The sequence below is a fragment of the Solea solea genome, chromosome 17 (genome assembly GCF_958295425.1).
Source record: "Solea solea chromosome 17, fSolSol10.1, whole genome shotgun sequence".
Classification (NCBI taxonomy): Eukaryota; Metazoa; Chordata; class Actinopteri; order Pleuronectiformes; family Soleidae; genus Solea; species Solea solea.
In genome coordinates, this window is record NC_081150.1 from 8004273 (window position 1) to 8031557 (window position 27285).

Consider the following 27285-nt stretch of genomic DNA (forward strand, 5'->3'; position numbering starts at 1 on the left):
TAAGACTTATTTATTTGTATTGCAGTTATTATTGAGTGGGAACTGTCTGCTTTGTGCATGTGTCATTGTCAGGTGCTCTTCTCTGTATTCTTCTGACTAAAATGTTGAAATTCCCGTTGTACGGCAAACAAGAGAAGCTCCGGGTGCTAACACACTGCTGTCACTGGTGACTCACAAATCGAGCCGAGTCGTCAGCTCTGTCAGAAGCTGTTACATTTGCAACAGATGAATGAATGAATGATGAATGAATGAAACTTGTGCAGTGCTGCTGGGACACTTGAAAATCCCCATGGCTGTATTGCAGTTTGATGACTAAAAATGCAGGTGGAGGAAAATGCAAAGGGATTGTATTATGTGAGCTAACGGTTCTTGTATTTAAGTCTATCTGTTAGACCGTGAGGAGGTGTGTCACATCTACAAGACAGCTGTATAATTAAATCCAGCTCATGTGAGAGATGCAATATGTACAGGAAGTGACTGCATTACTGTGAAATTGTGAGTGGTTATGTACATATAATGTATTTTTCGGTCTGAAATAGTGCGGTTCTTGAGTTAAAACAGTTTTCAAGTCAAGTCTCTACTTGATCGGTTTGAGTTTGTTGCTACACTGAAGAGATTTTACCCGAATAACTGGGACATGATATTTTTGTAACATAGGTGTATAATAACCTATTGTATTGATTTGTCACTGGAGATCTGTGCAAATGAATGAATAAATAAATAAATAAAAATGATTCGGTAGCAGTTTGTGTCTTTTAATGCATGTTTTATTTAAAACAAAACAATTCTAGCAGCGCTCTGAAGCAGCAGCTGTATTATGTAATCCGTTGCATTTGAAGATTGGAAGTTTTCCATCCAATCCAGTTCCTGTTTTTGCTTGTTTCCCATTTCTGGTGTCCTCTCAGGTCATGTTGTTGTGACGTACATTGTAATGTATCATCGTGGGAGAGGTTGTATAATAATTGACATGTTTACATAATTACACAGTGCACTTTATCCATACTTTACATGAACCTTGGTTGATGTGCAAGTAGTTCAACAGACAGACATCTGAAGCCACTGGCTTTAAACTATTTGTGTTTTTGAGGACTTAATTTGTTCAGTCTCAAAATTGTCCACAATAAAGACACTGAAGGAAGTATTAGTGTCATTTTGAAGGACTCAACATGAGCGCCATCTGCTGATAAGCAGGTGTAACTGTAGCAACATCTCACTGAGGTTCCCAGTGAGCACAAAGTAAATTCAGATTTTGTCCATGGTGTCAGGTTCAGTAATAAAAAACTTCTCTAAAATGATTTCCTAAACAACAAATTGCCCTGATCAAACATCCACCAACCACAACATGAAACACGAATCATTAATCATTGACGCTATAGTTAAAATGTAAACTCAGGTCAAAGGTTGCCTCTTTTATTCACTGGAATCACACTTGACAACACATATGTCAACTATAATTGAACTATGTATTGAAGTATGTGGATGTCTTTATTTTGGAGAACATGCTGATTCATAAAGAGGAGAAATATTTAAATCAACTACAGTGTTAATTTGTAATTTATTCGAGTGCACACTACGTGTTTGAAATGTCCCAAATGACCTTGAATGTCTTTATTGGTTTCTAAGCTTAAAAAAAAAAAAAGCAGCGTTCCATGTGTTTTTGTGAAACTCTGTGACAATTATCTTTCAGTGACATACACAGGAAGTCACGTTGCAGTCGACTAATGTAGTAATGGCAGTGGAACGTCTACAAACCTTTTCACAGTGAGTTTGCACACAGGATGGCTGGATTTGTTCGTGTTGCGAAGAGACTGCTGCTGCTGCTGCTGCTGCTCCCGCTAATCACAACAGGCAAGAGTTTAGGTTTATACTCTTTTCTTAAACGTATTTGAGAACAATCTTGACCTCTTTATTGTGTTTTTACAGGTGTGGCCGCAGAGGATGGTCTGATATCTGCAGTCAGGGCTTACGGTATTGCAGTTCCATGTGAAGGAGGCTTAGTGTGCTTTCATATATGGCAGATCGACACATTGGATGGTGAACACATTGGCATAGTCAGTAATGGGGAGCTCCAGACTGCTGAAACCGAGGAGGATAAATGTAATGTCCAAATCCAAGATATCACAGCAGAGGATGTTGGACGTCATCGCTGCCAAAAAAGGACAAGCGACTTCTCTCTTTACAACAGTGAGTGCTATTTAGATTCACGTCTTTACCGAATACTGAATACATTTCCCTCGATAATAAGAAATAGTTTTGTCTCTCTTTGACCCCACTCAGCTGCTCCTGTGATAAACCTCACGCCTGCCAAAACTGTATCCCTGCAGTGTGTTTTCAGGGTTGTGGAGAAGAGGTATTGCCGTACGAAGCTGAATAAGAGACTCAGTCTGATGTGGGTGGATGAAGCTGGCGCTGAGATACAAGCAGACTCCCAGCATCACATAATGCAGCGTTCGTCTTGTGATATAACTCTGACGGTCACTTATCAGAGTCCTGAAAACATGACGTTTAGGTGCCAGGCCACTGTGGCTAGACAGGTTTTCACTTCAGTGGAGTTGCAAGTCCGAGCCTCAGGTCTGTTCATAACTGATCCTCTGTTTGCTCACCGCAGATAAATGAATAACATTTGTTTCTTTGTAGCCGTTAAAGGGAAAGGAAGAGGCCTGATTTTTGAAATAGAAACAGAATATCAAGGTATAATATCACAGGCTGGTATTGGTGCTTCCAACATTTTCACGGATAGAGGTGAATCTGAAACTACACTTTAGAATGAACGTAATTTGATGTTACAGGTTACAACCAGGACACGATCGGGGCCGCTGTGGGGGTTGTAGCCTGTGTGGCTTTGACAGTGGCAGTTGCAGTGTTTGCAAGGAGGAGAAGGAGAACAAGAACAAGTAAGTTGTTTTAAACTTCCTGAAATCTGGTGAAATCACTGTGCGTAGACAGTCACACTCATTTCTAAGTAAGTGTCCACACATGACACTTTACACAACTGTACTTGGGATGTTCTGTTCTCACTGTTCCCAAATATAGAGTGGTGAAGGTAAATGTTTCACAAGTGTCCCTGTTTAGTTACAAAATACTTTAGCAATGCAGTTTGTGACATTCATATACTACACATAAGTATTGCACTGCAGTTTATCACTCTTATTGTTAATATTTGTCTCATCATTGCTTGTATACTGTAGTATTATTTGGTACTGGACGTCAGACGCGATACCAACATCTACAGAATCTACAGGTTATGGAAATGTCACCTTGTCCAATAGACGCGTACCGTCCCTAGACGATCACTCGAGGGATATCCCGCTTCTGACGCCAAGCAAAAATTGTTGCAAGGTGTCTGATGAAGAAATAAAGTTGAATCAAAGTTGATTGTTGAAGTTTATTCTTTGCAAAGAGAGAGAGTCAAGATGGACAACAGCTCAGAGGCAGGTCAACGATGGCTCTGAGGCACATGAGAAAGTTTGTACGGTTTATAGTTGGTGTTTGAGCCCATAGGGTTATCTGAGCAGCTGGGAAAGATGACGGTAATCATGTGTGGGCAAGTGTTATTTTCTGTGTGCATTGATGCTCCTGTTAGTGTCTGAGCCACTTTGGTTGGTCTGTGTGTATTTAAAAGTGCAGCACACTCTCAGTAAGTGAGTATAATCGTGACTAGTGGCTCTTTGCTCATACACTATAAGATTAGGGAGTAGATATTAGTATTTCTGGTCAGACATCACCACAGTGGACAGGTGATGTGCTCGTGTGCCCTGACTTACATCACTGCTATATTCACTTTCCTAATTGTGTACATCTAACCTATAAATATAGCCCTACTGTAATAATCTGACCTCTAAACAAACTCAACTGAACATGTCAATGAGAGATCTTGCAATGCAGTTTGTTGAATTTGTGCACATTCTCATTTTAGACGGCCAACAGCACAATGAGTCCTGTTCTGCCCAGTCCAGTACCTGCAATGTAAGTCAATGCTCGCATCAGCATACAGAGCAGCAACATCTTCTGTCCACTTTGAAAGTTAATGAAAATGTGTGTGTCCGTGTGTGTTTTTAGGCCGTTAACACTGATGATGTCATCTATGCTGACATTATTCACCCCAGTGGCTCTGACAGTGTGTGGGTCCACGAGTGCGAGTCGACGGAGTATGCCTGCGTCCAGTACAAATAATCTGCCGTCTGAAACAGTGTTGCTGCTTTTTTTTTGTCTCTGTGAGCTCCAAGTGTGCTTCTGCCATTTAAATACTGAGAAACACTCCATAACGAAGCCGTGTACTGTGACTGTGGCACCTACTGTATAGTGGAATAAGGGTGCTATTCCATTTACATAGTATTTAACAGATTTTTCAACAGTCTACCTCAATGCATTCTTCACTTTACTTTTCAGACTTACAAACAGCATTGTGAATGGTGACGACAAATGTACATACTGTACCACAACATGTTTTTATCTGCTCAGATCCATTCTAAACAACAATAATAATAATATAACATCACAAATGCTGGAGAAACCTATTGAACCAGGTGTGCTCGATGGTGATAACTCATAGCAGGGTTTCAAACGTACAGCCTGCGGGCCAGAACCAGCCCACCAGAGGGTCCAATCTGGCCCGCATGATGAATAATTTTTTTATATTTAACAGTTTGAGATATACTGTGACTTAATATGTTGTGCCTGTGTAGGTGTAATGCACATGTGTAAACTTGTTTTTCTCAAGAAATGTGAGGTTTGTCGATAATTTGTTTTGTAAAAAAAAAAGATACTTTTATTAAATCTAAAATGTCTTTATATGTTATTTTATTTTACTTGTCCGGCCCACTTGAGATCAAATGGTGCCTTATGTGCATGATTTACATGTACACGATTAAGAGCAAGAACAAATGAATATTTTCCTCAGCACAAACTCAGATTTGGAGTATTTGAGAAACTGGTTATACTGGAGAATACAATCAACTTACACTTGAGAAAAGTGAATGTGGTGGTAGACGAGGCCAAAGAGTTATATTTCAGCATTAATTAGCAACATGTTCAGACATTTTAGAGTTAAACTATTTCATGCCACAACAAACTGTGCAGCCAAATGCATCCATTTATTTTGTTTACCTTATGCAAACATGCTAAATTGTCCTGAAACGAGGTGGCCTTAGTTTTCAGCTCTCTCCCCTCTTTGAGTGCACCTATACACACACACACACACACACACACACACACAGACACACACAAACACTTATGCACATACAGTACAGTGACAGCCACCACAGCAGGTGAGAGACTGCCGGAGCCGGCCCCAGTGTTGCCCTATTAGCATTTTAAATACTTGCAGCCAGCCCACTACTGTGTTCACAGTGCAGCACAGCTAATCTACACACCTTAGGTGTGTGTGTGATAGGCTACTCCTGCCAACAATCTGAGGGGGTGGAAGAGATGGTAAAACACGCTGACAAAAAAAGGGGGGAGGGATAGATAAAGGGGAGAAGCCCTTACATGTCGCAAAAAAATGAACAATTTGGATAAGACCATATCTCTTAATAATGTGAAAGTAAACAGCAACTCGGCAAGATTTAAAATGCAAAACGAACGTACAGTTATTGCTGAAGAGGACTATGACCTGGATGATTGAGAACTGTATGTTCCCAAACTCAGTTCACTTCGCTTCGGGCTAATTCAGTACATTTATTCTGTGTATTTGTATACATCACCACCTAAAGCATTTTTTCTATCCAATCCAATCCAACTTTATTTTATCAAGCACTTTAAAACGACAGCAGCTGAAACAAAGTGCTGTACACCAGAGAAAAATAAAACAAATACAATATAGAAATACAAGACCTAAAAACATCAATAAAACAAATGAAACATAAAGCCCTTTGTCAATGTGAGTGTTACATTGTCACATTTCTCTTTTTCTTTCTTTTTTTACAATACTTTTTAGAGATAAAAGCTACTGTGTTATGTTTGTAACGTGAGGAACACAAAACAAAGACAACCCCCCCCCCCCGATTAGACTCACACACACTGTCCGAGTATCTGATAAGGTGTAGGTCAAAGCCTTGAACCCCAGTGAACCCAGGCACCAGCTTGTCTGCCAAGTGCTCGGAGTAGACGGAGCTGTGGGGGCCAAATGCTGTGGTCCCCTGTTGTGTTTGTGTGTGTGTGTGTGTAGGAGTAACAAGCCATAGGGTTGGGATCACCAGTGTGGGCCGTTGGGGGTTGGGGCGGGGGGGGGACAGGCAATGGGATTGTTGTGCGTGTGTGGAACAAAAGGCTTTGATTACTGAAATCCTGCAAAAGGCAGGAGAGAAGGTGTTAAAAGTGATACAGTGGAGAAACAAACAGAGCTGCAGCTCTGGGGCCTTCCTCTTCTCCCATAAAGCCCATGTCCACACCCTGTCTGCACATAACCACTCTAATCCACATACACTTCATACGGCAACGTGCAATGGGAGAGCAGGTTCATGGCTGTAAAAGGGAATAATTTACTCAACTAATGACAAACAATGAAGGTCAGAACTTCTCTGTGCAACCACATAAGCAAAAGGTGGAGTTAAAGTGTTTTAACTTTAAGTATTTTCCAATTTTGACATTAGGGGTGCTTGTTAAATAATGTGGAAGTGACATGTGGAGTTGTCTTTGAAGAAGACACGCAAAAAGAACATGTTGATAAAACCTACAAGCACTGATACCTGTAACACCACAGGGCTGCCTCTGACACATTGGCTTTTGTTAACACTTCACATTGAAATTGACCCTGGCTGTAGTCTACCAGAGGAGGGGGAGGAGGGGAGGAGGAGGAGGAGGAGGGGAGGAGGGAGGTGTTTCTCGACGCAGAAACAAACAAAAAAAAGCGAATCGACGATTGACAATTTCCTGATGGGAGGTGCTGCTTATCACTCCCAAAAATCTTCCCTGCTCACCGGAGGAGGAGGACACGGCACTCGGGAGCTGCTGCACGCAAACAATGGACTAAACCTCCCGGAGTAAGATCACATTTTTTTAGGAACTGAAACCCCTGCGCGTCAAAGAAGTGATATCATTCCACTCTCTCAGGTAAGAAACTCACCGTTTAAGTGCTGATGAATGAACCACCACTTTTTTTTAACCTTCGCTCAATTAAGAAAGCGTCTTTATGTCTGGTGTGAAGGGAAAGGCCTGAACTTCGTATGTTTAGATAAACATTTCTAATGAAACCACGAGACGTTAATCGATTAGTGAGTCGTTTTAGGTTGACACACAGTGAACGAAGTTTAATCTAAATTAGTTTTATTGTCTTGTTTTGACACATTTTTTACCTAAAGCACAAAAAAACCCGTTTCAATCGAATGTTCCTGTACTGTATGAGGCATGAGTAAATACAGACACCCCTAAGAGTAACAGTTTTGTTCAAACTTGTTTATTTAATTTATTGCCACCACAAATGTTGGAGTTTTTTCCCAAATGCCGCAGCTGTTTGTGTTGAGATATTTTTGTGTTTATTATCATCAGGCTGGTTTTATTTGATGTGAATCATCTGTTACTTTCTTCCACTAACTCTTCCTCCTCCTGCTCCTCTCCCCAGTTCTGCAAAGATCTCCAGATATGATTCAGAGGAACGAGGTGGTGCTGTCTGTTTTCAGAGAGCTCCAGGAGGCCACAGAGAACTCTGGTCTGGATGCTCTCACGAGAGTGGCCGTGGTAGCAGACCAGGTCCTTGCTCCTTTCCAGTTCCCCAGGACCCCCTGCTATGATATCCCTGACTGGGCAGGTGTGGATGACGCAGCTCGGGGCCTGTACCCGGCGGATGCCCCTGCAGGCCTCTTGCCTTTAAACTGCAAAGGAGAAGGCAACGTCCTGTTTGATGCAGTCAGCATGCTGTTGGTGGGAAACACAGCTTTAAGCCTGGAGCTACAAGTGAGTCGTGATGTTTTATTATATTTGATTACATGATCTAAATGTTAACGAATGCACATTTCAAGCGTTTATGCAAGATTTTAATTTTAACTTGATATAATTTCTCCCGCTCAGGTACGGACAGTCGTGGAAATGGTGCTTTGGAAGCGATACTACCTCTCTGGGATGATTGATTCTAAAATGATGCTTCAGGCCGTTCGCTTCAGTCTCTGCGCTGATGAGTCTGAAGACATGCTCAACCTACCTGTCACAGTCTTGGAGGCCATCTTTGACGCGGACGTGAAAGCTTCCTGCTTCCCCGGCTCCTATGCCAACATGTGGCACCTTTACGCCCTATCATCAGTCCTCGAGCTGAAGATCTACTCCATCTACCCTATGTTCAACCTCAAGATACGGCCATATTTCAACCGAGTCATACGCCCACGACTGTGGCCCAAAGACTCTGAGCCACTAACCCTCCACATCATGTGGTCTGGTGAGTTGCAGTCTGGGGGCTTGTTCAGGCCAAATCATTTTGTTGCTCTAGCCCACACCTCAGACTTCACATTTGAGACTGCCAACAGCAAGCCGAGGGCATCTCCCCTCAAGAGCGAAGAGCTGCTGAACCAAGACTCACAGCTTTCATACCCGAATCTGAAGGACAAGTACAACATCACCAAGAGGACCTTCTACCGCTGGAAAAGGCAGACACAGGAGCACTGCAAAAAGTCGGCAGCTAGGTATGAGGCAAAGTATTTCCTGCAGGCCTGCTACTTGGAGGGGAAGCTGATCCCTCTTCCCCAGTTTAAGGAGTTTTTCCCAGAGATCTCAAGGTCGTCATACTATAACTGGAAGCACGAGCTTCTGAAAACCGGAGGGCACTTCTCCACCTCGTCTTCCACGGGAGAGATCAGTCCTGGAGAGAGCACAGAGCAGGAGTTGTGGTCGTCACCTGAAGCAAAGCAGGATGAGCCAGACCACCACGACGGTGTGGCCAGTATGTTTGGCCTAAACCTGGGCAAGGTGGATCTCGATCGTGCCCAGGGTCTAGCACATATGCAGGAAGCCAAACGCTGCCTGCAGAATTGCATTGCCATGAACGCCTCCCTCCCCTTCAGGGTATTTAAAAGAAATTTCCCAGGAATCTCCAGATCAACCTACTACAACTGGAGGAGAGAGGCCCTGCATTTCAACAGAGGTTACAAAGGCAGTGCCGGCAGCAGTGAGGACAGCTCAGATGTGGACAAGAGCCACAGTCCAAAAAGTCTGTCACCTGTCCCACCAAACATCCACCAGCTTGTCAAGCCCAGGATGAGGATCTACAGACGGAAGCACAGAAGTTTCAGGTTGGCATACATGAGTAAGAAACAGCTCCGAGATGCTGCAAAACATCATGTTCAGAAGTCAAAGTGGTCCCTGACAAAGTTCAAGCTCAGGTTCCCGTCAATGTCACCTTGTTTCTACTGGCTGTGGCGGAGCAGGCAAAACCACAAGAAGAAAACCGTCACTCAGAGTAACGATGTCCTCCCACTTAATCTGGAGACCACCAAGGTGGTAAACGAGATCGTGGAGAGTCCGCCTATGCTCCCGTTCGTAGAGAGGCCACGATATCTAGAACCCCCCACTTTGCCCTCTCTAGATAACACACAATCCAAGCACATACTTCACAACAATGCACCGACAGATGAGCAGATATTTGCAATGGATGTCGTGGCTCTGGCCAACTTCAAGGCCAAGGCCAAGCTGTTCCTGCAGCAACGTTTTGAAGAAAAATCCTTCCCCACATTCAAAGAATTCAGGTCCTACTTCCCATTCACTCCACGCTCCACGTACTACATGTGGAAGCGAGCGTTGCATCACGGTGTGTCACTGGTTCATGGATAAATGCCTTTAATCGTGTACAAAGTGGCTTTCAGGAGCCAAAATATAGCTCTGTTGAAGAACTCTTTGCTGTATTCCGTTGTAACATACTACCTATACTCACTGTTGTCCTCATGTTTTGGGGTTCTAAAAGACTGTTGAGCACACCGGCTTTGCATCTTAATGCATTGTGTCCTTCCTCTGCCCCACCACGGCAGCTCGTTCCTCCCTCCTGGACATTTGCACGTGTGTGAAAAGAAACTCTGTTTAAACCCTGCATGTTGCCCTCCAGGCAAAAGGCAGTTCAAAGCTGTTGTTTAGTGGCATTTTGTTTGAAGCTGTTTTCTTCTCCTGTGTCTTTCAGTCCCTGCCAAGCCTTGTACTTGGAGCCCTTTTATATATTTTTTCATTGTTTGAACGTTAAGGCTTTATTGTATGATTTTTATTTTGTTGTTGTTGATGCCTGAATTGATTGGTATTCTTGGCAGATTAAAATTTTTTTTTTGATTCTTTGCATATAAAGAGCAGCCAGTATTTCACAACATCTTGTTCAGACATTCCATGTAAACAAGGTTCCTGACCTTTTTTTTTAAAAAAAAAAAAAATATATATATATATATATATATATATATATATATATATATATATATATATATATATATATATATATATATATATGAATGTACATCAATCTCAGGGTTTCACTCAGTGCTTTGAATATCCAGGTGACCGCATCAAGGCTTTGGCATTTTATAGTGCCTCCTTTTTCCACACTGTATTTGCACTAAAATGGTTTCCATTACACTGTTGAATGTATTTTTTTATTCATTGTGCACACTCTGGATAACTTCCCACAACTCTGTTTGTGAGAATAACCTTGAAAAGGAATTATAAATGAAGAGATTTTGCTTTGTACAAACAGCTTGATCAACTACCTAGTTTCCATTTTAAAGCAATTTTTTTCCCCCACTGTTTAGTTGTAAATGAAGTTTCATTTGAATTTGCTTCACGTGCAGTGTTTTGTAAAAGTACCTCTGAATAATGGACATAAACCTACATTTGCACACTATGTATTTATTTTTTCTTATTCATCACATGCCTGATATCGGTGCTGTTGCCAGCAGCCTGTGTTGTTCAATCAGGAGTTGAGACATTTTGTACTGGCACGGAATCAATAAACAATTGATCAGCAATTAGTCTGCTCAATTAGTCTTTATGTGCATCACAGCAATTCTCTTTTACATTATTCATCTATTGTATCTATTTTCTGTTTTATCTGTCTGTGCATTTTGTATATGACCTTATGAAGTGCTTCATTATATCAGCTCATTAATACTCCCCACCCCTGACCAGCTGTAGCAACCGCTATTTGTTTTACACTCCACAAAATCTGAAACTTTTATTTTATGCGGTCTGCACTTTTCCGAATCGATGGTCGTCTTTTCCATGTCGCTGAGCTATTTCTCTAATTCGACTGCTATCAATCGCTCCCTTTTAATCTCAGGCTGCGTCAGACGCATATTCATTTCAGCCTTTGCTGGGTTCTGCTTTACATTCTACAACCAATCTGCCGCACAGACGGCGACGCAGAGTAAAAGAGAATACAGTGAACGGGTCACGCTTGTGTTTAAAGACTAGCCAGTTGGTTTGAGGGCAGTTTTGTGTTGTTTTTGCTCCCCTAGCTTTGTTTAGCCATTGTACTCATGCTAATGAAGGTAATGGTCAAGAGTTTGGAGAGATACAGAGAGAAGGGGGGGGGGGATGGGATCACTTAATTGTATGCATGGAGATAGAGGTGTTTGTGATAAGGGCAAGAACATCCCAGACTTTTGGGGGGGAGGGCTTGCAGTACAGTGTGAGTGTGTTTGAAATTGTTACAAAGCTATACTGATATCTTCTCCCTTTAGAATCACATGCCTTTTCCTTATTTCTGTCCATTTGCAGTGTTGTGCATTAGATACTTTCATAGTATTTTACATTTGTTTGGAAAACCATAAGTACTCCTTTATAATGGTACTACCCTTACTACTATAGTATCTATTCACATACATATATTTGAGAGTTTGTGCTTGAAAAACTGGAGCTGGTTGTTAAGTTGTTTCAAGTCTTTCCTGTGATGATATAAATGTTCTACCATAGGCTAATTTAATTGTCCTCCCAACTGTCCTTCAAGCATATTGAGTTAGATTCTGAGGGGCCCTGCAGTAATCCACTAACATAATACACTTGAACATAATAAACAGAGTTAACCAACATCACAAACTTGACAAAAGATTCTAGAAGAGTCATGTGATCAGAGTCCAAGCATCTCTACAGCAACCTTGACCTTGGCATGAACAAATATCTGAGGACGTCTTAGGGATTTTTTTTCTTCTTGTGATGGGAGGGAAATCTCATTGGTGCTGAGCTACTTTTCATTGTTTATCTCAAAAATAGCATGAAAATAACGAGGATAGAGCAGTTGGTTCAGACATTCAATGGATGCCACATTTCCACAGTATACAATTCACGTCTCTTACTCTCTGGTAGGAGCCGATCTTTGGAGTTCGTCCTCAGTGAGTGACCCTGAAAGTGTCGACAAAGAAAACTGCACAAATCAATGTATTCACATGCGCTCATTCATGTCCCTGAAACCACTGCATGGATCCGAGCAAGCACAGTTCATGCACATGTCCACTGGGTGGCAGCATTCTTCTTCATAAAATGCTTGAGATGGTTTTGGTTGCCTAAATGAAATGGCTCATCATAGCAGGCATACAGGCATGGGTTCAATTAGTGTTACTACATGTTTCAGGGTGTGTAATGCAGATTTATCTTGTGATTATCTCAACAACATTGTATCTGGTAATGTATAAACAGGATAACACACAAGAAGCAATCTTTAAATGACAGAGTTTCAGTAGAAAGTGGAAAGGAATGAAAGGATCCGTGAGCCTCAGTCATTATTTAATTTCTTTTATTTTGTTATTTTTATGGTCATTATATACAAAGATATGCGTGCCTGTGACTACTCCTTGATAACTCCTAAATATCTGAATGTATATCCATAAATATCCATGCCAAACATAATTCAAAGTTACAAAAACCATATCATATCATGGATATTCTTTTGTTATTTCCAGCTATAGTTATATCCAGCATCATGTCAAATGAGTTAACATGACAAATGTGTACTTTTTCCAAGTATCACTTGAGTTGAAACTAGGGGGCTCACTGAGGGACGACTTGCTCTTTGGTGTTTTACACCACTTCATTTCCTTTGCACCCTCACAGAGGGACACTCTGTGAGACCAAGTTTGACTTAAAAATGAGGCTGATGGAAATGCATCTCCCACACGGCGAATGTCTGATTGTAAATTTGGATTCTGAATCGCTGATGACAGTCGAGGAGACAGATGAGGAGCTTTTTTGTGAATATTCAATTTATAATGTGCAATTTTAATGCTTAATTATGCAGAGTTGTGCCTGAGAGCAGGCGCAGTCCTTGAGGACATGACATAGAGGATTTTGTTCACGCAAACCAGAGGGGGAGTTGCATTAGTTAATTCAATAAGAAAGTATTATTTACTTTCTGCTGTCTCACATGGCACAGACCAATTTCATCATTTATTCCGAACTGATTTATTGTCAGTTTGTTGTTGCTGCTGCTGCTGCACCCAACAAATCATATTTCATCTTTCAGCAGGTAAACAAACACACGGGTTTACACATTCATATTCACATTCCCACACAACCACCACAGCTACTGACCACAGACCTGCACTGACATGTAAATCAATGAGTGACAGCCCTTTACTTGTTTTCCCTTCGTCAGTCATTTTGCTCTTTCTTCGGACGGAATCGATAATTTTTGTAATGTGTTTCTCACTGATGTTTTACTCATGTTGTCGGGACCTGAATCTGTTTACACAGTCGCATTTATGAGGACTTGTCTTCCTTTTGGGGACAAAAAGAATAACCAAATCCCATTTTTGCATGTTTACAAACTGGAGTAACCTAAGAAAACCCATGTGCTCATGGGTGTTAGCTTTGCATAGGCTGGGAACATTTGGTTACAGGTAACCTGGTTACAATATACATACATAATCCTAATTTATAACACAGTAAAACATTTTTGCTAATCTCACTGTTTAGACTCAATTTGTACTCCCTAAATGTTTTGTTCTTGTACGTGTGCGTGTGTGAGGGATGGGCTGCAGATGTACATGGTTGTCTAATTGTCATGTGTGAGTTTTTGGTGGATCCTCATTGGTCCTGCACAGCTGTTCCAGTATAAGAGGCCTGATTATTCCAGGTGCAGTGGGGTTGCCCTTGAACATCTTGTGCGCCTTTTTTTTTTTTGGCGAAACCTTGTAATTTGCTTTGTGTGTTGCTGGTGGTCTGTTGGGAAGGGGGAGTCTCTTTATTCATGCTGTGCCTAGAATTTAAAATTTAAAAACAACACTTTGACAGATTAACCAAAGGATCATCACATACTTGCCCTCAGCTTCTTAATGGGGTGAAGCATTTCTGCGTCGTCCTGTGGACACTGAAGGGCCAATAACCCTGGTTGTCAATATGATGAGAAAACTGTACTTCATATCCTACGCTCATAACCCCATCCTAATAACAGATTCTTATTAGTAACCGCAACAAAGGAACCTCCCAAATGCCACAGTGCTCTGTTGTGAGCTGGTGGGTCAGTGCAAGCACAGCTGTTGGTTCTCGTAATAGCTAATGTCCAGGGATGTGATTAAAAGCCCCATGACCATGGACCATGAACTCATTTTAACATGAGCTATTGTAGGCAGAATGAGGAGATAAGCTCTAATTGCTATTTGTTTCAGCACGAGGAAAAAAAAGAGCTATATGGACATAGGAGTGGAGATGAAGCAGGGGCAGGAAATGAGAGTTTGGGTAACAGCAGGGTGTCTGCATTCACTCCAAGAAAACACTTTGCTGGTTGCCTTAGCATCTGTTTGCCAGGATCTACACTTTATACCTGTTAATATTGCCTTTGTCTGTTATTTTATTGGAAAGAGGGGAGTGTGAAATAAACCTAATTGATACAAATTTCCCCCTCTTAATGCCAGGAGAGGACATGTCAAGTAAAAGTGATTGTGCTGAACTGTTATCGCAGTACCTCCCACTCCGCCATAGTAGATCTAGAAGAGAGGGTTAAGCAGATTCAGCTCTATGCTGATATTTCTTCTGATCACTCCATGTGATTGCAAAAAAAAAGCTTCCACACTCTTGGACGCCTCCGTTGTGTAACAGCAAGGATGAAATGGGTGTACAAGGTTGTTGCTTTGGCTGCACAGTTACAACAACAGCAACAACTAAGATATATAGCTGTCGCAGGGTTCTTCTAATAACTCCTCTAATACAAGAAAAAAATGGACTGAATTGAGTTAAGGCCCTTTTAATGTCCCAACTTCCCCAAGGTGAACACAGTGAAAAAAATACACCAAAATGTGAAAAAATTATATTTACAAAATGTATCTATATACAGAAAAGTAATGAAGAGATCTCCAATAACTCTAAATATAAGCAACAAACAAAAATCCACAGCTGAGTTACTTTCACCATTACCAACCCATAAACTCCCCATGAGACTCATAATTGTATATAGTTTAAGGCTTCTTACTTGGTCACTGTAGACAGTTCTGTGTTTACACTGTTTGACCACAGTGTGTTGCCGTACCTGGCAAGAGTCTCACGAGAGTTAACAACGGGACTTGAGTAGTGCTTCTAGGTTGTTGTTGTTGTTGTTGTACACACGGTGGATGTACCTATGTTTTACTGCAGGGTCCAACAGTTATAAATAAAGCTGTTAAACGATTCATATCAGTCATTAAACAACAGTCACAATACTACCTTTATTTTTGTCCCCTCCCCAAATGCATCTGTTGTGTTATTAGAGATGATATTTATGAAACAAAAGGGTAAAAACGATGAGAAAACAAAATAACGCTGGTCACCAGCCACAAAAAGCCCGCGAGTTTACACTATTTCAGTGCGGAAGTGGAAATGATCCTGTTTGACAGACTGACGGGAGGAGGTGGAATGGAGTGGTGGTGTGTTTAAACAGCGGGTGAGTGAAAATGTCTGAAATTGTTGGAAGTCTGTGCCCCAAAGTGTGCACATTTCGTTGCCCAAATAGTTATTGCGGAGAGTGGGTTGTGTGCGCTCTATAAGGCAGTATGTGTGTGCGCTATTCAGTCAGTGACGGGCAACAGTTGCAGTAGGTTTATGCCCGTAGGTTTAGGCCGGCAGAATTAAGCCCCTCTGTTTGTTTCACGACAGCGCCACTTAGTGCCCGGGCGGAGCAATTGCAGCAGTTTCATGTTCTGCCCGTGTTTGCGTGGGTTATCTCCGGGTTCTCCGCTTTGCTCCCGCAGTACAAAAACATGGAAGTTTGGCACTGTACTGGATATAATTAACATAATTAGCCTTAAAACAGTTAAGTTGCGATTAATATAGGTGGGCGTGACAAAATCAAGAAACGTTTTCACTGAACAACAGATGGGCTAGCTGCTAACGTTAGCTGAAGTTTCATTGACAAGAGTGCCCTTAATACCAGCATTGTCATTGTTATCTTATCAATAATGTACTTACACTGTGATTGTCCATCGTTTGGTGACACAAGTGAAATATAAAACCAATCAAACTAATTCTGAGGCTGGGGAAGGGGCTCCGTCACAATAATACTTCCCATTATAACATGGTATCAAGAGTGTTTCTGTGTATGATTCTGTTCTGTTAATAGGGAGCTGTTTTTCTTAAATTAATTTCTATTTCTGGTATTGTATGGTCTTGACCTCCCTCTGCTGATGTGATAATGATAAGAACGTCTGCCTATTTCAAAGGAAGGTAGTAAAAGACTTTGCTGCTATTGTAGGTTAAGTTTAAGAATGAAAAAAGAATCCCAAAGTGTTACTTGGATGAATCAGATTGTCCCTTGTGTCAAATCCTTTGCTGAGTGTATTAGTTTGAGTTATTGCTGTAATTTAAGTCATACCATGTCTTTAGCTTCAGGGTTGTAATAATTAAGGACATTTATTGAAGAAGAGTTTAAATCTGTGCTCAGGGAAATACATTTCACCCACACTTGAAGCATCCTACACAATTGTCCTGCAAGAGCTTTGATTCTAAAGTCTTATTATTAATATTATTGTCGTTGTAGTATATAATATACTGAGCCAAAGTTGTATTCTGCATTTCTATAGTTAAAATGAATGCATAGTGTATCTGAAGCGTTAGAAAGTATATTTATTTTATTAATCCCATTAAAAGATACATTTAGCTCATTAAAATAACTATGCCTCTAAGGTTTGGATGTGTAATTAAGTCTTTTTTTGTTAGAGCACTCTCTTTTAATATAAAATATTTACTTTTAATGATAAACTAAACTGAGAAAAGTCTCCACTGAGGAAAAAAAAAAATCAATTTGAAAAAGATCTGTGCATCACAGCACAGATATAAGAATATCTAATATATGTAATACATTTATTTTTACTTCATAGAACCAAGACAAAGAAGTTAACCACACACCTGATTCAGTATTGAACCTTGCCTCGGTTTCTATCCAAATATCATGCAAGGCTTTTGTTTGTTTTATCTGTTTTATATGTGCATATCAAACCTTATTTCCAAGCACTGTCACCAAGCCAGCAAACTGTTAAATTGTAGATGATGTGATTTTTGCAGCTCATATAGGCAAAGAGATAAACGGATGAAAATGTGAGAAAATGAGTTGCACCGTATGAACAGACATATGGTGTGTGTGTGTGTGTGAGTGAGTGAGAGATTATACTGGAGCAAAGGCTGGTCCTTTTCACCATGCTGAATTATAGCCATGTCACTTCCAATCAGGTCCGTAATATTTCACACAAAGACAGAAGAGTCCAAAATCTCTCTGTCTGAGTGCATTTGTCCAACTGCTCTGAAACCTGGACCCTTTTGATTGTATCAGGAAAATTGGACTGTGCTTTTTTTCTTAAAATCATCAAGGAGGGAAATCAGCTTCAACTTTTTTTCTAGGTAGATCCTATATGTACAGACTTGACTTCACCCCTAGTCGAGTCTGAAGCTTGTGATGTATTAAAAATGTGCTGTGGGATGGGAAACCACTTGAGGGGGTGTGTGCGCTGGCTGACAAGTCAAAAATATTGAAAGATCAAAGTTGGGATTCCTGTTGGTAAGGACACTTGCCGAGCACATTAAGGTCTTGTCTTTACAGGGATCAGGGTAATGTGAAATTGTAATGCCTTTTTAATGGGTGCGAACAGTGAGACAAACAAAAGAGCTGATAAAGTTGCTGCCCCAGGTTTGCTGCATCAGCTCCGGTGTAAAGTTCCATTGATTTTCTTGTTCAGCACACCAGACACCGGGATCAAAACGGGGTAAAACTCATTTCTGTCCAACACCACAATTGGCCCATTCAAGCTCTGTCTCTGTTGCACAGCAATTGCCACTTTCTAAACATTATAATGTCTCACTAAAGAGACTGTCTGAAAATATGCATTGTTATTCTATTTTTAATGACATGGCATCACCCCTCTCTATGATTGCCAGATTTTCATTCTGCCCCAGAAGAACTCTAAAGATTGTCAGCTCATGAAGCTAATGATACCTTTGCTTGGATGTTTGTTTCAGAACTACTATCACGTGTGTGTGTGTGTGTGTGTGTGTGGTGCAGTTCAGTCACAGCCTGGTCTGCTGCAAAACTTGGGAAACACTACATTTTGCAAGGCCTCTATACTTCTAGATTTCTGACGTCCACTGAGTTAACTTATGTCTAAATGTGACTTATGGTTTTATACATATCATGCATTGATGTGTTTCTTCAGGCAGGTCACAGAGTCAAGCTCAGGCCAGCTCATCAGCTGACAGCAGCAGATCCTGAGGTCAGCCAACATCAGCCGACGGCTCTGCTGATTCTCCCCTATGCATCCATTTGGCAAACTCCTACTCAGAGTTCCAGAGTGTTAACAAGTGTCTAAAGGTGAGACTGCAGAGTGTAACAAATAAGAACTCCCTTTCCCAAGTGTGTCAGGGAATTACACTGGCTTTCACATACCAGAAAGCGCGCTGTTCTTCTCTGTGTGTAGGAAGCTTCCGCTTCAAAATGCTGCGATAGAAATGTTGTAGGGCAAATGGTGGCCTGCATAAAGCAAGGTCCTTGCCCAATAGACCTACAGTATATGGTGTTTTTCAAATATATATAGTACCACCTTGGCTCAACACGGTTTGGTTGGATTCCCATTACAATATAGTAACGTGGGCGGGGTCATCACAGCGCGGCTGCATGAAACTGCAGTGACTTTGATTTTATAGGAGACACACACAAACTCGTTAGCAGTTGTTTTCGATGTACTGAATCATTAGAATCAGTTAATTAAAAAGATTAGTTCAGTACTTCCTACATGACCAGAGCACAGACTCCGTCTTAACTGACCGGCAGAGGTTGTGATGCTGTCACTAAAGACTCCTCTGTTAAATTATGAGCTTTTAGACATTTCTTTTACTAAATGTTAGAGATTAACGCACGTTTTCAGGATGTTTAAGTCTTTTTAATTAATCTACAGTTCGTTTGATTCTTGTGTCGGACGTCGCGCTCATGACTCAGAGCAATCAGTGGGCGGCAGTCTGATGACGTCGCGCATAGTATCAGCTCAGCTCGCCTGGAACCTCACCAGAACAGGTACTAAAAAAAAGTACCAGGTACCAGGTACTATCACTAATGGATAAAGCAAAATAACCATGCCGTGCCTATGCGAGTCGTGCTAGTGAAACACACCAATAGAATACTGAAAGCTAAAAAGGCTTTTTAAGTGACTATACGTGTATACAAATATATTTATGGCTATTGTATTCAATTTCTTGCTCCTAAATTTTACACACTGGCCCTTTAAGCTCCCTCAGCCTGTGATATGTTCTGCTTCACAGCGGGACATCACAACCCAGCGCCTCCTTTTCATGCTGTTTCTAGTCTAAATCAATGTTGTCATTGATGTTATGTGTTGCCTCACTTTCCATGTAAGCGCACGAAAGGAAAGTTCCAGAACAGAGCCACGCCGACAAACATTACTTTTTGCCAATATTAATATTAATCATCTTCTGACTTCTAAAGTGGTCCTGTCTAATTAATATTTATTAAGTGACATAACCCAGAGGGAAATCTGTAATTTTCAAACCGTCATGCAGATTATTGGCTTGTGCACAAATGTACACAGGGGTTGAATGTAATGCAGGATGCAGAGTGACAGCTGGGAAGGACAAATAGACTCTTGTTTATCTTGAAACAGAAGGAAATGAAACAATAAATGGAATCACAGCCAAGGATTTTCCATTGTGTTGACTTAAAGGGAAGAGAAAAATGAAGTAAATTTTACCTTCTGTGAAAGTATGATCAAAACCAGTTAGAGTTCCATTTAATTTATCTGAATTTGTGTCATATTTTATGACTGTGTATATCTGTAGTAAAAACTTTAATACTGGCTTTATCTTTGGGTTTAAAATTGATTTCCTAATAACTGTATGTACTGTAGCTCCAAGTGAGGAAGGAAAACATCGGAGAAGAGAGAGTCACTTTGTTTTCATTATCTGTAAATTAAATAGCATTTCCCCTGTGGGCTGGAACTTCAATCTGTCCTGATTTATTAGCTTTGGAAACAAATTCTGAGAGCCGCGCAACAGATGACCAACCGATCCCCTGGGCCTGGTCCTTCATTTGAAGCAGGCGGCGGTAGCAGCACTGCTCTGCTATATGTGTCCAATCCGAACCGGTCTTATCTGTCAGGAGGATATTGACCGCATTACTCACCATCAGCAAAGAGTGTCTCTGCTAGTAAACTCACACTCAATGAAGTTAGCTATCAAAAGCAATACTCAAGAGGATGTCTGGCCACAAGGAGATGATCCGAGTGCAATCATACCTCTCTATATTGCTCTCTCTCTCGCTGTGTTAGGTTATTTCCCTCTCCCTCTCATTCTGTGTGTGTGTGTGTGTGTGTGTGTGTGTGTGTGTCTCCTGGTCTGTAGCTTTATAGCTTTTTAATCAACTCTTGGCACCGCTGTTCAGTCCTCTTTTAGAAGCAGAAGGCGAGGGAAAACATCTACTTTAGAGCCTTCAGTAACCAAGTCATCACTCCATCCTGGTAAAACATGACCCTGAGGAAGAAAAAATAAAAATAAACACTCAAATTATGTTTGTGAATGTAATTTACTTTCACAGCAAGAAATGATTTAGTAATGACAGAACAGGATGTAAAAGGGGTGAACTCTAAAGGAATAATTTGACAGTTTGAGATCATTCCCCCCCCCCCCCCCCCCCCCACTCTCTGTTAACAGCTTTCACAATATTGTCAGAGAATTAGCTTGGCATGAAGTAAGAAGAATTAGCTTGCCATAAAAGGCAAAGAAAAAAAAACAATTCACAACATGGCCAAAAGGTTAAACCATTTTTATTATTATTGTTGGTTTTCTTATTCTCAGATGTTCAGCTTTTCATAAAGCGCAACAGATGTTGGCATTTGATGCACATAGGATGTAACACATGCTTTTGCCTGTATCTATAACATGATTTCCAACAGATAAAGGTAATCGTCCAACCTTGTCTCGTCGTTTTACCTGTTGAACTAAATAAACAGTCACATTCTGGGAAGTGTGCCATGAAACACTCTCAGGAATTTTAAACATAAAAGCAGACCAAAGTTGCCTTTCATCCAGTTTGTCTCTCTCTAATGACTACAGCTATCCGGTGCCTTTGTTTACACTGAGAAAGTTATGATTTATTTATGCAGCACACTCACCCAGGCATTATTTCCAAACAGTGAGGGGAAAAAACAAAGAAATGACTTGAAAGATACATGCAAATAAAAGGGGAAAACAATTACTTCAGCTGTCAAATCAAGTCTTAAAATACTTTTTTTTCCCAGCCTCAAAGTCTGAACTTGAAAGAGCTGTTAGATTCCAGCGCCTGTCAAAAAAATGCAAAGTCACAGAGAAAAAGCATCCTCCAAATGTCACCAAGGAGTGTGAGGAGAGACATAAAGCTGCAGAAAGCATAAAAGGAAAAGAGTCTATTGTCACAATCTTAGCTCTGATAAAGGTCCATCACAGAGACTCCGTATGAGTAAGCAGCTGAAAGGAATTGGAGAATGTGATAAAGACAGACCGGAGAATCTATTCCTCACACATTCCACAAAGTCTCACAAAGTCATCTCCTATGCTACAAAAATTGAATTGGGTGAGAGTAGAGATCGGGTTTCCATGATTTAAACAGATTGCTGATGGTAACTTGAACTCATATCAGGGCCATATGATATAGGATGCGAATGTTATGTTAGGATGCAATATGTAGTATTTAAATAAATAATAACACTAGAGAATATCAAACAATATTTTTGTAGTGGTTAGCACTCTTGCCTTTGCAGTTGGGTTTGCGACCCGGTCGGAGCAAGGGCCTTTCTACATGGAGTTTGCATGTTCACCCCGCGTGTGCATGGGTTTTCTCCGGGTTCTCCGATTTCCTCCCACAGTCCAAAGACATGCAGGTGTGGGACATTAGGTAAATTCATCCATCCATCTTGTACCACTTTATCCTCCACAGGAGGGTCTCAGCTGACATAAGGTGACATCGTAGGGCCACATAGAGAACAACAACCATTCAAGCTTACAGCTATGGTGGATGTATAGTGTCCAATTTACCTAATCCCCATATTGCTTGTTTTGTTTTTTGACTGTGGCTGGGAATAATTATTTTGTATAATAAATCATTGGCATTTACCCAAGTTTATGGCAATTCCTAGGGACTCATTTCTACTCTTAAACAGGTCTTTGCTACTACATTGCAGATCCTCATCGTCATTATTCATGTTAAATACACAGTATGACACAACAGCCTATTGTTTGTATAATGGCTGAATGGCTTTCCAGTACTGTTTTTCCTTATTCAAGCTAATGGTAAGGTGCTTAGTACATGGCAGTGAACAGTTGGACTTTTGGGTGTGTTTATGCACAGCCATGATGATGACATGTGAAGACAATTTGCAGTTTGGCATGTACAGAATCACCACATTTATCCGTTAATACTGTGCATTGTTACTGTAATAGAATCTGCACAATGCAAATAATCACTACAGCGTTCCCATAAATCCTCAAGCACTTAGGGAGCTGAGTCACGGAATGGATTTCTGTCCAGACTGGCTATAGGTCATTCATATAATCATTGCAAGAACCAGTATAGACGCATTTGGAGTGGGCCAATCAACATGAAACGAGTGTTGTAGCTTTTACCTAAACGACTGAATCAGCTGCCGCTGAACACATGAAGAGATGATGGAAACGTTCATTTAGCACAGACTGCTGACAGATGGAAATGCTTTAACTGGTGGACATAATACATACTTGTCTTGGCTTACACTGACTCCATTAGGGAAAAGAAGGAATAAACTGTACATGTTTCACTGTACAAAAAGGATCATTCCGCAGCTAATTGTCATTTGTGATATTTTGTCAGTAATATTTTATTAATTTCTATAGTCTGTATTTTGTATCTGCAATGTTCTTTTAAACCGTCTGTGTCTATGTTTTACATATTTATATTTTTTGCAATTCCCTACCAAAGGTCCATTCCTTCATATGTGGCTTCCATAGAGCCCAAAAAAGTAAAAGCACTGAGTCATGATCCTTATCTGAAATTAATAATACAAATCTGCGTTTCCATTTTCAGACAGTGGATGCTGGGTGTGGCGTGGCACCAAATTGATCACATAATTGATGCGAAAGTCCTCTGTTGCTCAGGGGAATCAATCCACTGTCGCCATCTGCAGTTATAGCAACACTTTTTAGCATACAAAAAGCATCTCTCCCTCTCACTCTTAGAGACTTGAGTGAATAAGAAAATGCTTCATTGCTATGCCCCATGGTAACACAAATGCACCCAATCAAAAATCTGAGACAAAGGAACAGCAAAGAGGCCCGAGGGCATCAATACCTGTCCCTAAACTTGGATGGAGAGGGAGCTGTCTGCTTGTCTAATTGGAAATCAATCTGCACAGGAAGAAATCTTGAAAATCGAAAACCTTCCTCTGCTTATTTCCTTTCTCCTCCATGAGAATGTATTTAGAAGGCAGTGGAAACCAGCAGGACTGCATAGGCAATGAGGGCTTTATAAAAATGACTTATGCTGAATAATTAGCATCACATTGTTTTGAAACAAACAAGTCAATACGACATGCTGCTCCCAGCTACGGCAGTGTTTCTTGTCAGCCTCTTTAAAGCACCGCACAGATTGTTGAATGCCAAAGCAAATGCTCACATGACATTTGGTATTCACTTAATGGCACAGTGATCAAGCAAAGGTTGAGGAAAACGCTGCTGTGAAAGTTTGGTTGCCACACACATTTCACTCAGATAGTGTGTAATCCTCATGTGTGAATTTGCATTTACCATCGGGGACACCCTGTAAGATTAGGTGTGAGATAAAATAAAAATAAAAATACAACTAGAGTTTTATGATCCCACTGGCATCCATGCAAACCCTTACCAGCATTAAAATTGGAATGCTAAGCCTTTATAACCCCTCGCTGGATGTAGGTGAGCTTAGCTGAGCCACACATCTGGAGTGGGGTGAAGGGCCCCAGAAGCAGGGCTTAAGAGCAGCACATCGCCTCTGCTCTGAAGCCAGGACAGTATTGATACTAATGGGCTGAGGCCTGTCCTGCAGCGCGCCACCTGTATAATCCCCTTTAATACTCTCACCACCTGCAACTGTTTACTTTACCACTTGCCGATGTTAGTCTTCCACACATCCGTCTTGTTCGTGCCATGATGCCACTCCGCATCCACATGCAGTCCCAAGAAATGTCTGCAGAACTTTGTGTAATTTACTGGAAAGTAGCGTCTATACAAATGTGTCCTCTGCGTTGACCCACTTCAGTCTCTTAATGCACCAATAGTATTTTTTTTACAGTTCTCAGTGCCAGTTCACTGATCGCCACAAATTGATTGCATTAATTCACTCAGGCTCTCCTTGTCACACTCGCACAAACACAAACACACTGACAGTGGACACATTTGTTTAGACTAAAACATTATTTGGTCCGTGCAAATAGAGTTGTGTAGCCCATGAGTGTGTTTAGGCATTGAAGCAGGAGTGGTATTTGAGTACAAGTGGTCACTGTGGAAACGTCACAGCTGTCCATTTGAGATTTGATTAAGACAAAATGATTGATTTGAGACAGATGTTGATGCCAAGTCTGCAAAGGGGCTCAATCCACCTCTCCGTTCTTTTGTGTTGTGTCCTGTTTCTAGCAGCTATAGCACATAAGTCTGCAGCATGTGAAATGAGGCAGATCCTATTTATTACCAAATGGACTGACCAGGAGCTGTTCCATACTCCAAGGTCTACTATTATTGCTGTCTCTTGTTAAACAGTCAGTAGAGCAGGTAAGTAGCGGTGACTTATAGTTGTGGTTATGCACAATCCCAGCTGAGCTACACAATATCCTCTGTCATCACTGAGCCTTTGAACCCACTTCACTTTAGGTAATGATCCATTTATAAAAAAAACAAACAAAAAAAACTACCTTTTAGAAAAACTTAATGCTTTCTCCTCCCAGAAAATTCAAGAAAAGTCATTACTTGAGGCAAGGAGACAAACCGCTCTATACAATTTCAGTTCAGTAAAACGTTATGTAGTAATGAGACGTCATCTGAGGTTTTTGAGAGAATTGCTCAGTAAATAAAATCTTTGAAGAGAGCCATGTTAAAAACACCTTTTGTATAATGCATTTATTCCTCTGCTTGCACGTTGTGCTTTGTTTTATCAGCCAATTTTTAGGCTGCTCTGCCCGAGAGTCATCAAAACCAGGAACAGCTGGATCCTTTGAATTTCTGTTGTGTTTCATATCTTTTCATGCTCCACTGCTCTGGGGTCCCATCCCTCGGCCAACACTGTTGTTAGGCAAGCTTTCAAACCACCGCTTGAGGACCAGTGTGAGAGGAGCACCAAGAGAGAACTGCCTCCTCCCGAGCTGGATCGCTTTTTCTCTTATCTTCATCAAAGATGTAGCACATCTAAGGTTCAACTCTTGGAGCAATCCAAATGGACCCATCATAAAAATGCCTGCCAGCCCATGGTGTACCAGTGATCAGATATGGGTATGAGCAGTCTGCTGTAGCACAGCCTAATGACTAAAGCTGCCCCTCAAGCCATGCAAAACCTATAAACTGTATTATCAGAACAGTTTTCTTCACTGATGAGAAATAGTCACTCTTGGATAACTTTAAATATACTAAATTCAGTAAATACAAGAAAATGATTCAAGCACAAGAAGAGGCAGGCTGAAGGGAAAAAAAAAAAATCCAAGAAACAGTTTCTAAACAGAATAACCCAAACCTCTAAACCAGGGTAAAATGCTTTTATTCGCCACTTTGGTGAAGGTGAGTGTGGCTGACAGTCAGCTGCAGGAGGAGGTGGAGGTGAGGAGATGAGCTGATTGTCACAGCTGGTGCTGGTTCATAATCATGCTCTCCTTTTAAATGCAGTGGCATGCTGGACCTCATGAGAGAGTGCTGCACACACAAGAGAAATCACTTTTGACACATTTGAAGTCAGGAAGGCCACCACACAACACTTTTCTGTTGGATTTTGTTGTTCACGTGTGTGCAGCTAGTTTGTTAAATTCTCTCCAGCTGTGATCGGTCATTACATGTGTTGGGTTGAGTGAAACTCACAGTGGCAGCAAGACCTGCTTTACTTTATTAAAGACACAATAGGTTCTGTAAGTCATTATTATCATCCTGGAATTGATATTTCACTGCAGACAAAGTGAGGGACCGAAGTCTGCCCCACACTAGAGGATTTTTATTTCTATGTTTTAATCCTGAGAAAGCACAGACTGGACAACACACTTAGCGTTTAATCAAAAGATTCCAGAGATTTGGGATCTCACAGATCATTGCGTCATTTAAAGTAACTTCAGAATGTAAACAGACATGGAGGCGGACTGTCTCTGTTTGGTTGTGATAAGTCTTGCAGGACACATTAAACAAAGCAATCATACTGTTGCCATAAATCCATTTCTTTGTTCTCTTTCTCTACCGTCCACTGGGCCTCATCCCTGACTCACTGTGGGAGGCCAGGTCAGCTCGCTCTCATTGGTTATTGCGGGGTTCTGCCCCAATTGCTGTCCAGTCGTAAACTACAGACATGTTTAATACTAAAGATTTGAAATCGGGGACTTGGCCAGATAATCTGTTAAAATTAGCCTAAAATTTGAGGGTACCGACGATTGTTGGAAGGGTCAGAAATCTGACCAATTATCCTCTAGTGTGGGTCAGGCTTTACTGATAGATGATCATTGTCTTCCTATAGCATAGACAGCTAGCCTGGCTAAAAAGTGAGCTACTCTTCCTCATCAGGATACGACTTTATGTTACTGACAACTTTCTGATTGATGCAGGGGAATATGTGACCCAATATGTTTTCTAAATGAGACAAATCGACCCATTTCACACCCGTAAACAAAGCGCCGACAGTGAGTTAATGGATTGTCTGAAGCTGTT

The 27285-nt window shown here is 41.1% G+C and overlaps 2 protein-coding genes across 2 annotated transcripts; both read left to right on the forward strand.

Annotated features, from left to right (window-relative positions):
- The first annotated feature begins 1778 nt into the window (after positions 1–1778).
- Positions 1779–5858, forward strand: LOC131444033 (uncharacterized). The gene is made up of 7 exons (XM_058614151.1): positions 1779–1848; positions 1924–2184; positions 2278–2571; positions 2638–2691; positions 2790–2894; positions 3917–3966; positions 4060–5858. The coding sequence occupies exons 1-7, from the start codon at positions 1779–1781 to the stop codon at positions 4171–4173; spliced, it is 948 nt and encodes a 315-aa protein (XP_058470134.1). The 3' UTR covers positions 4174–5858.
- Positions 5859–6878: 1020 nt separating this feature from the next.
- vrtn (vertebrae development associated) lies at positions 6879–10316 on the forward strand. Its single transcript, XM_058613725.1, has 3 exons — positions 6879–7050; positions 7559–7890; positions 8005–10316. Exons 2-3 carry the CDS (start codon positions 7579–7581, stop codon positions 9751–9753), a joined length of 2061 nt encoding a protein of 686 aa, XP_058469708.1. The 5' UTR covers positions 6879–7050; positions 7559–7578; the 3' UTR covers positions 9754–10316.
- The last annotated feature ends 16969 nt before the right edge of the window (positions 10317–27285 follow it).

Bases quoted from the DNA above. Each gene is read 5' to 3' on its own strand.
- LOC131444033 (XM_058614151.1), top strand. From the start codon at position 1,779: ATGGCTGGATTTGTTCGTGTTGCGAAGAGACTGCTGCTGCTGCTGCTG. The intron at 2,895-3,916 runs GTAAGTTGTTTT...TTCTCATTTTAG, and splicing joins GAGAAGGAGAACAAGAACAA to ACGGCCAACAGCACAATGAG. The intron at 3,967-4,059 runs GTAAGTCAATGC...GTGTGTTTTTAG, and splicing joins CCCAGTCCAGTACCTGCAAT to GCCGTTAACACTGATGATGT.
- vrtn (XM_058613725.1), top strand. From the start codon at position 7,579: ATGATTCAGAGGAACGAGGTGGTGCTGTCTGTTTTCAGAGAGCTCCAG. The intron at 7,891-8,004 runs GTGAGTCGTGAT...TCTCCCGCTCAG, and splicing joins CTTTAAGCCTGGAGCTACAA to GTACGGACAGTCGTGGAAAT.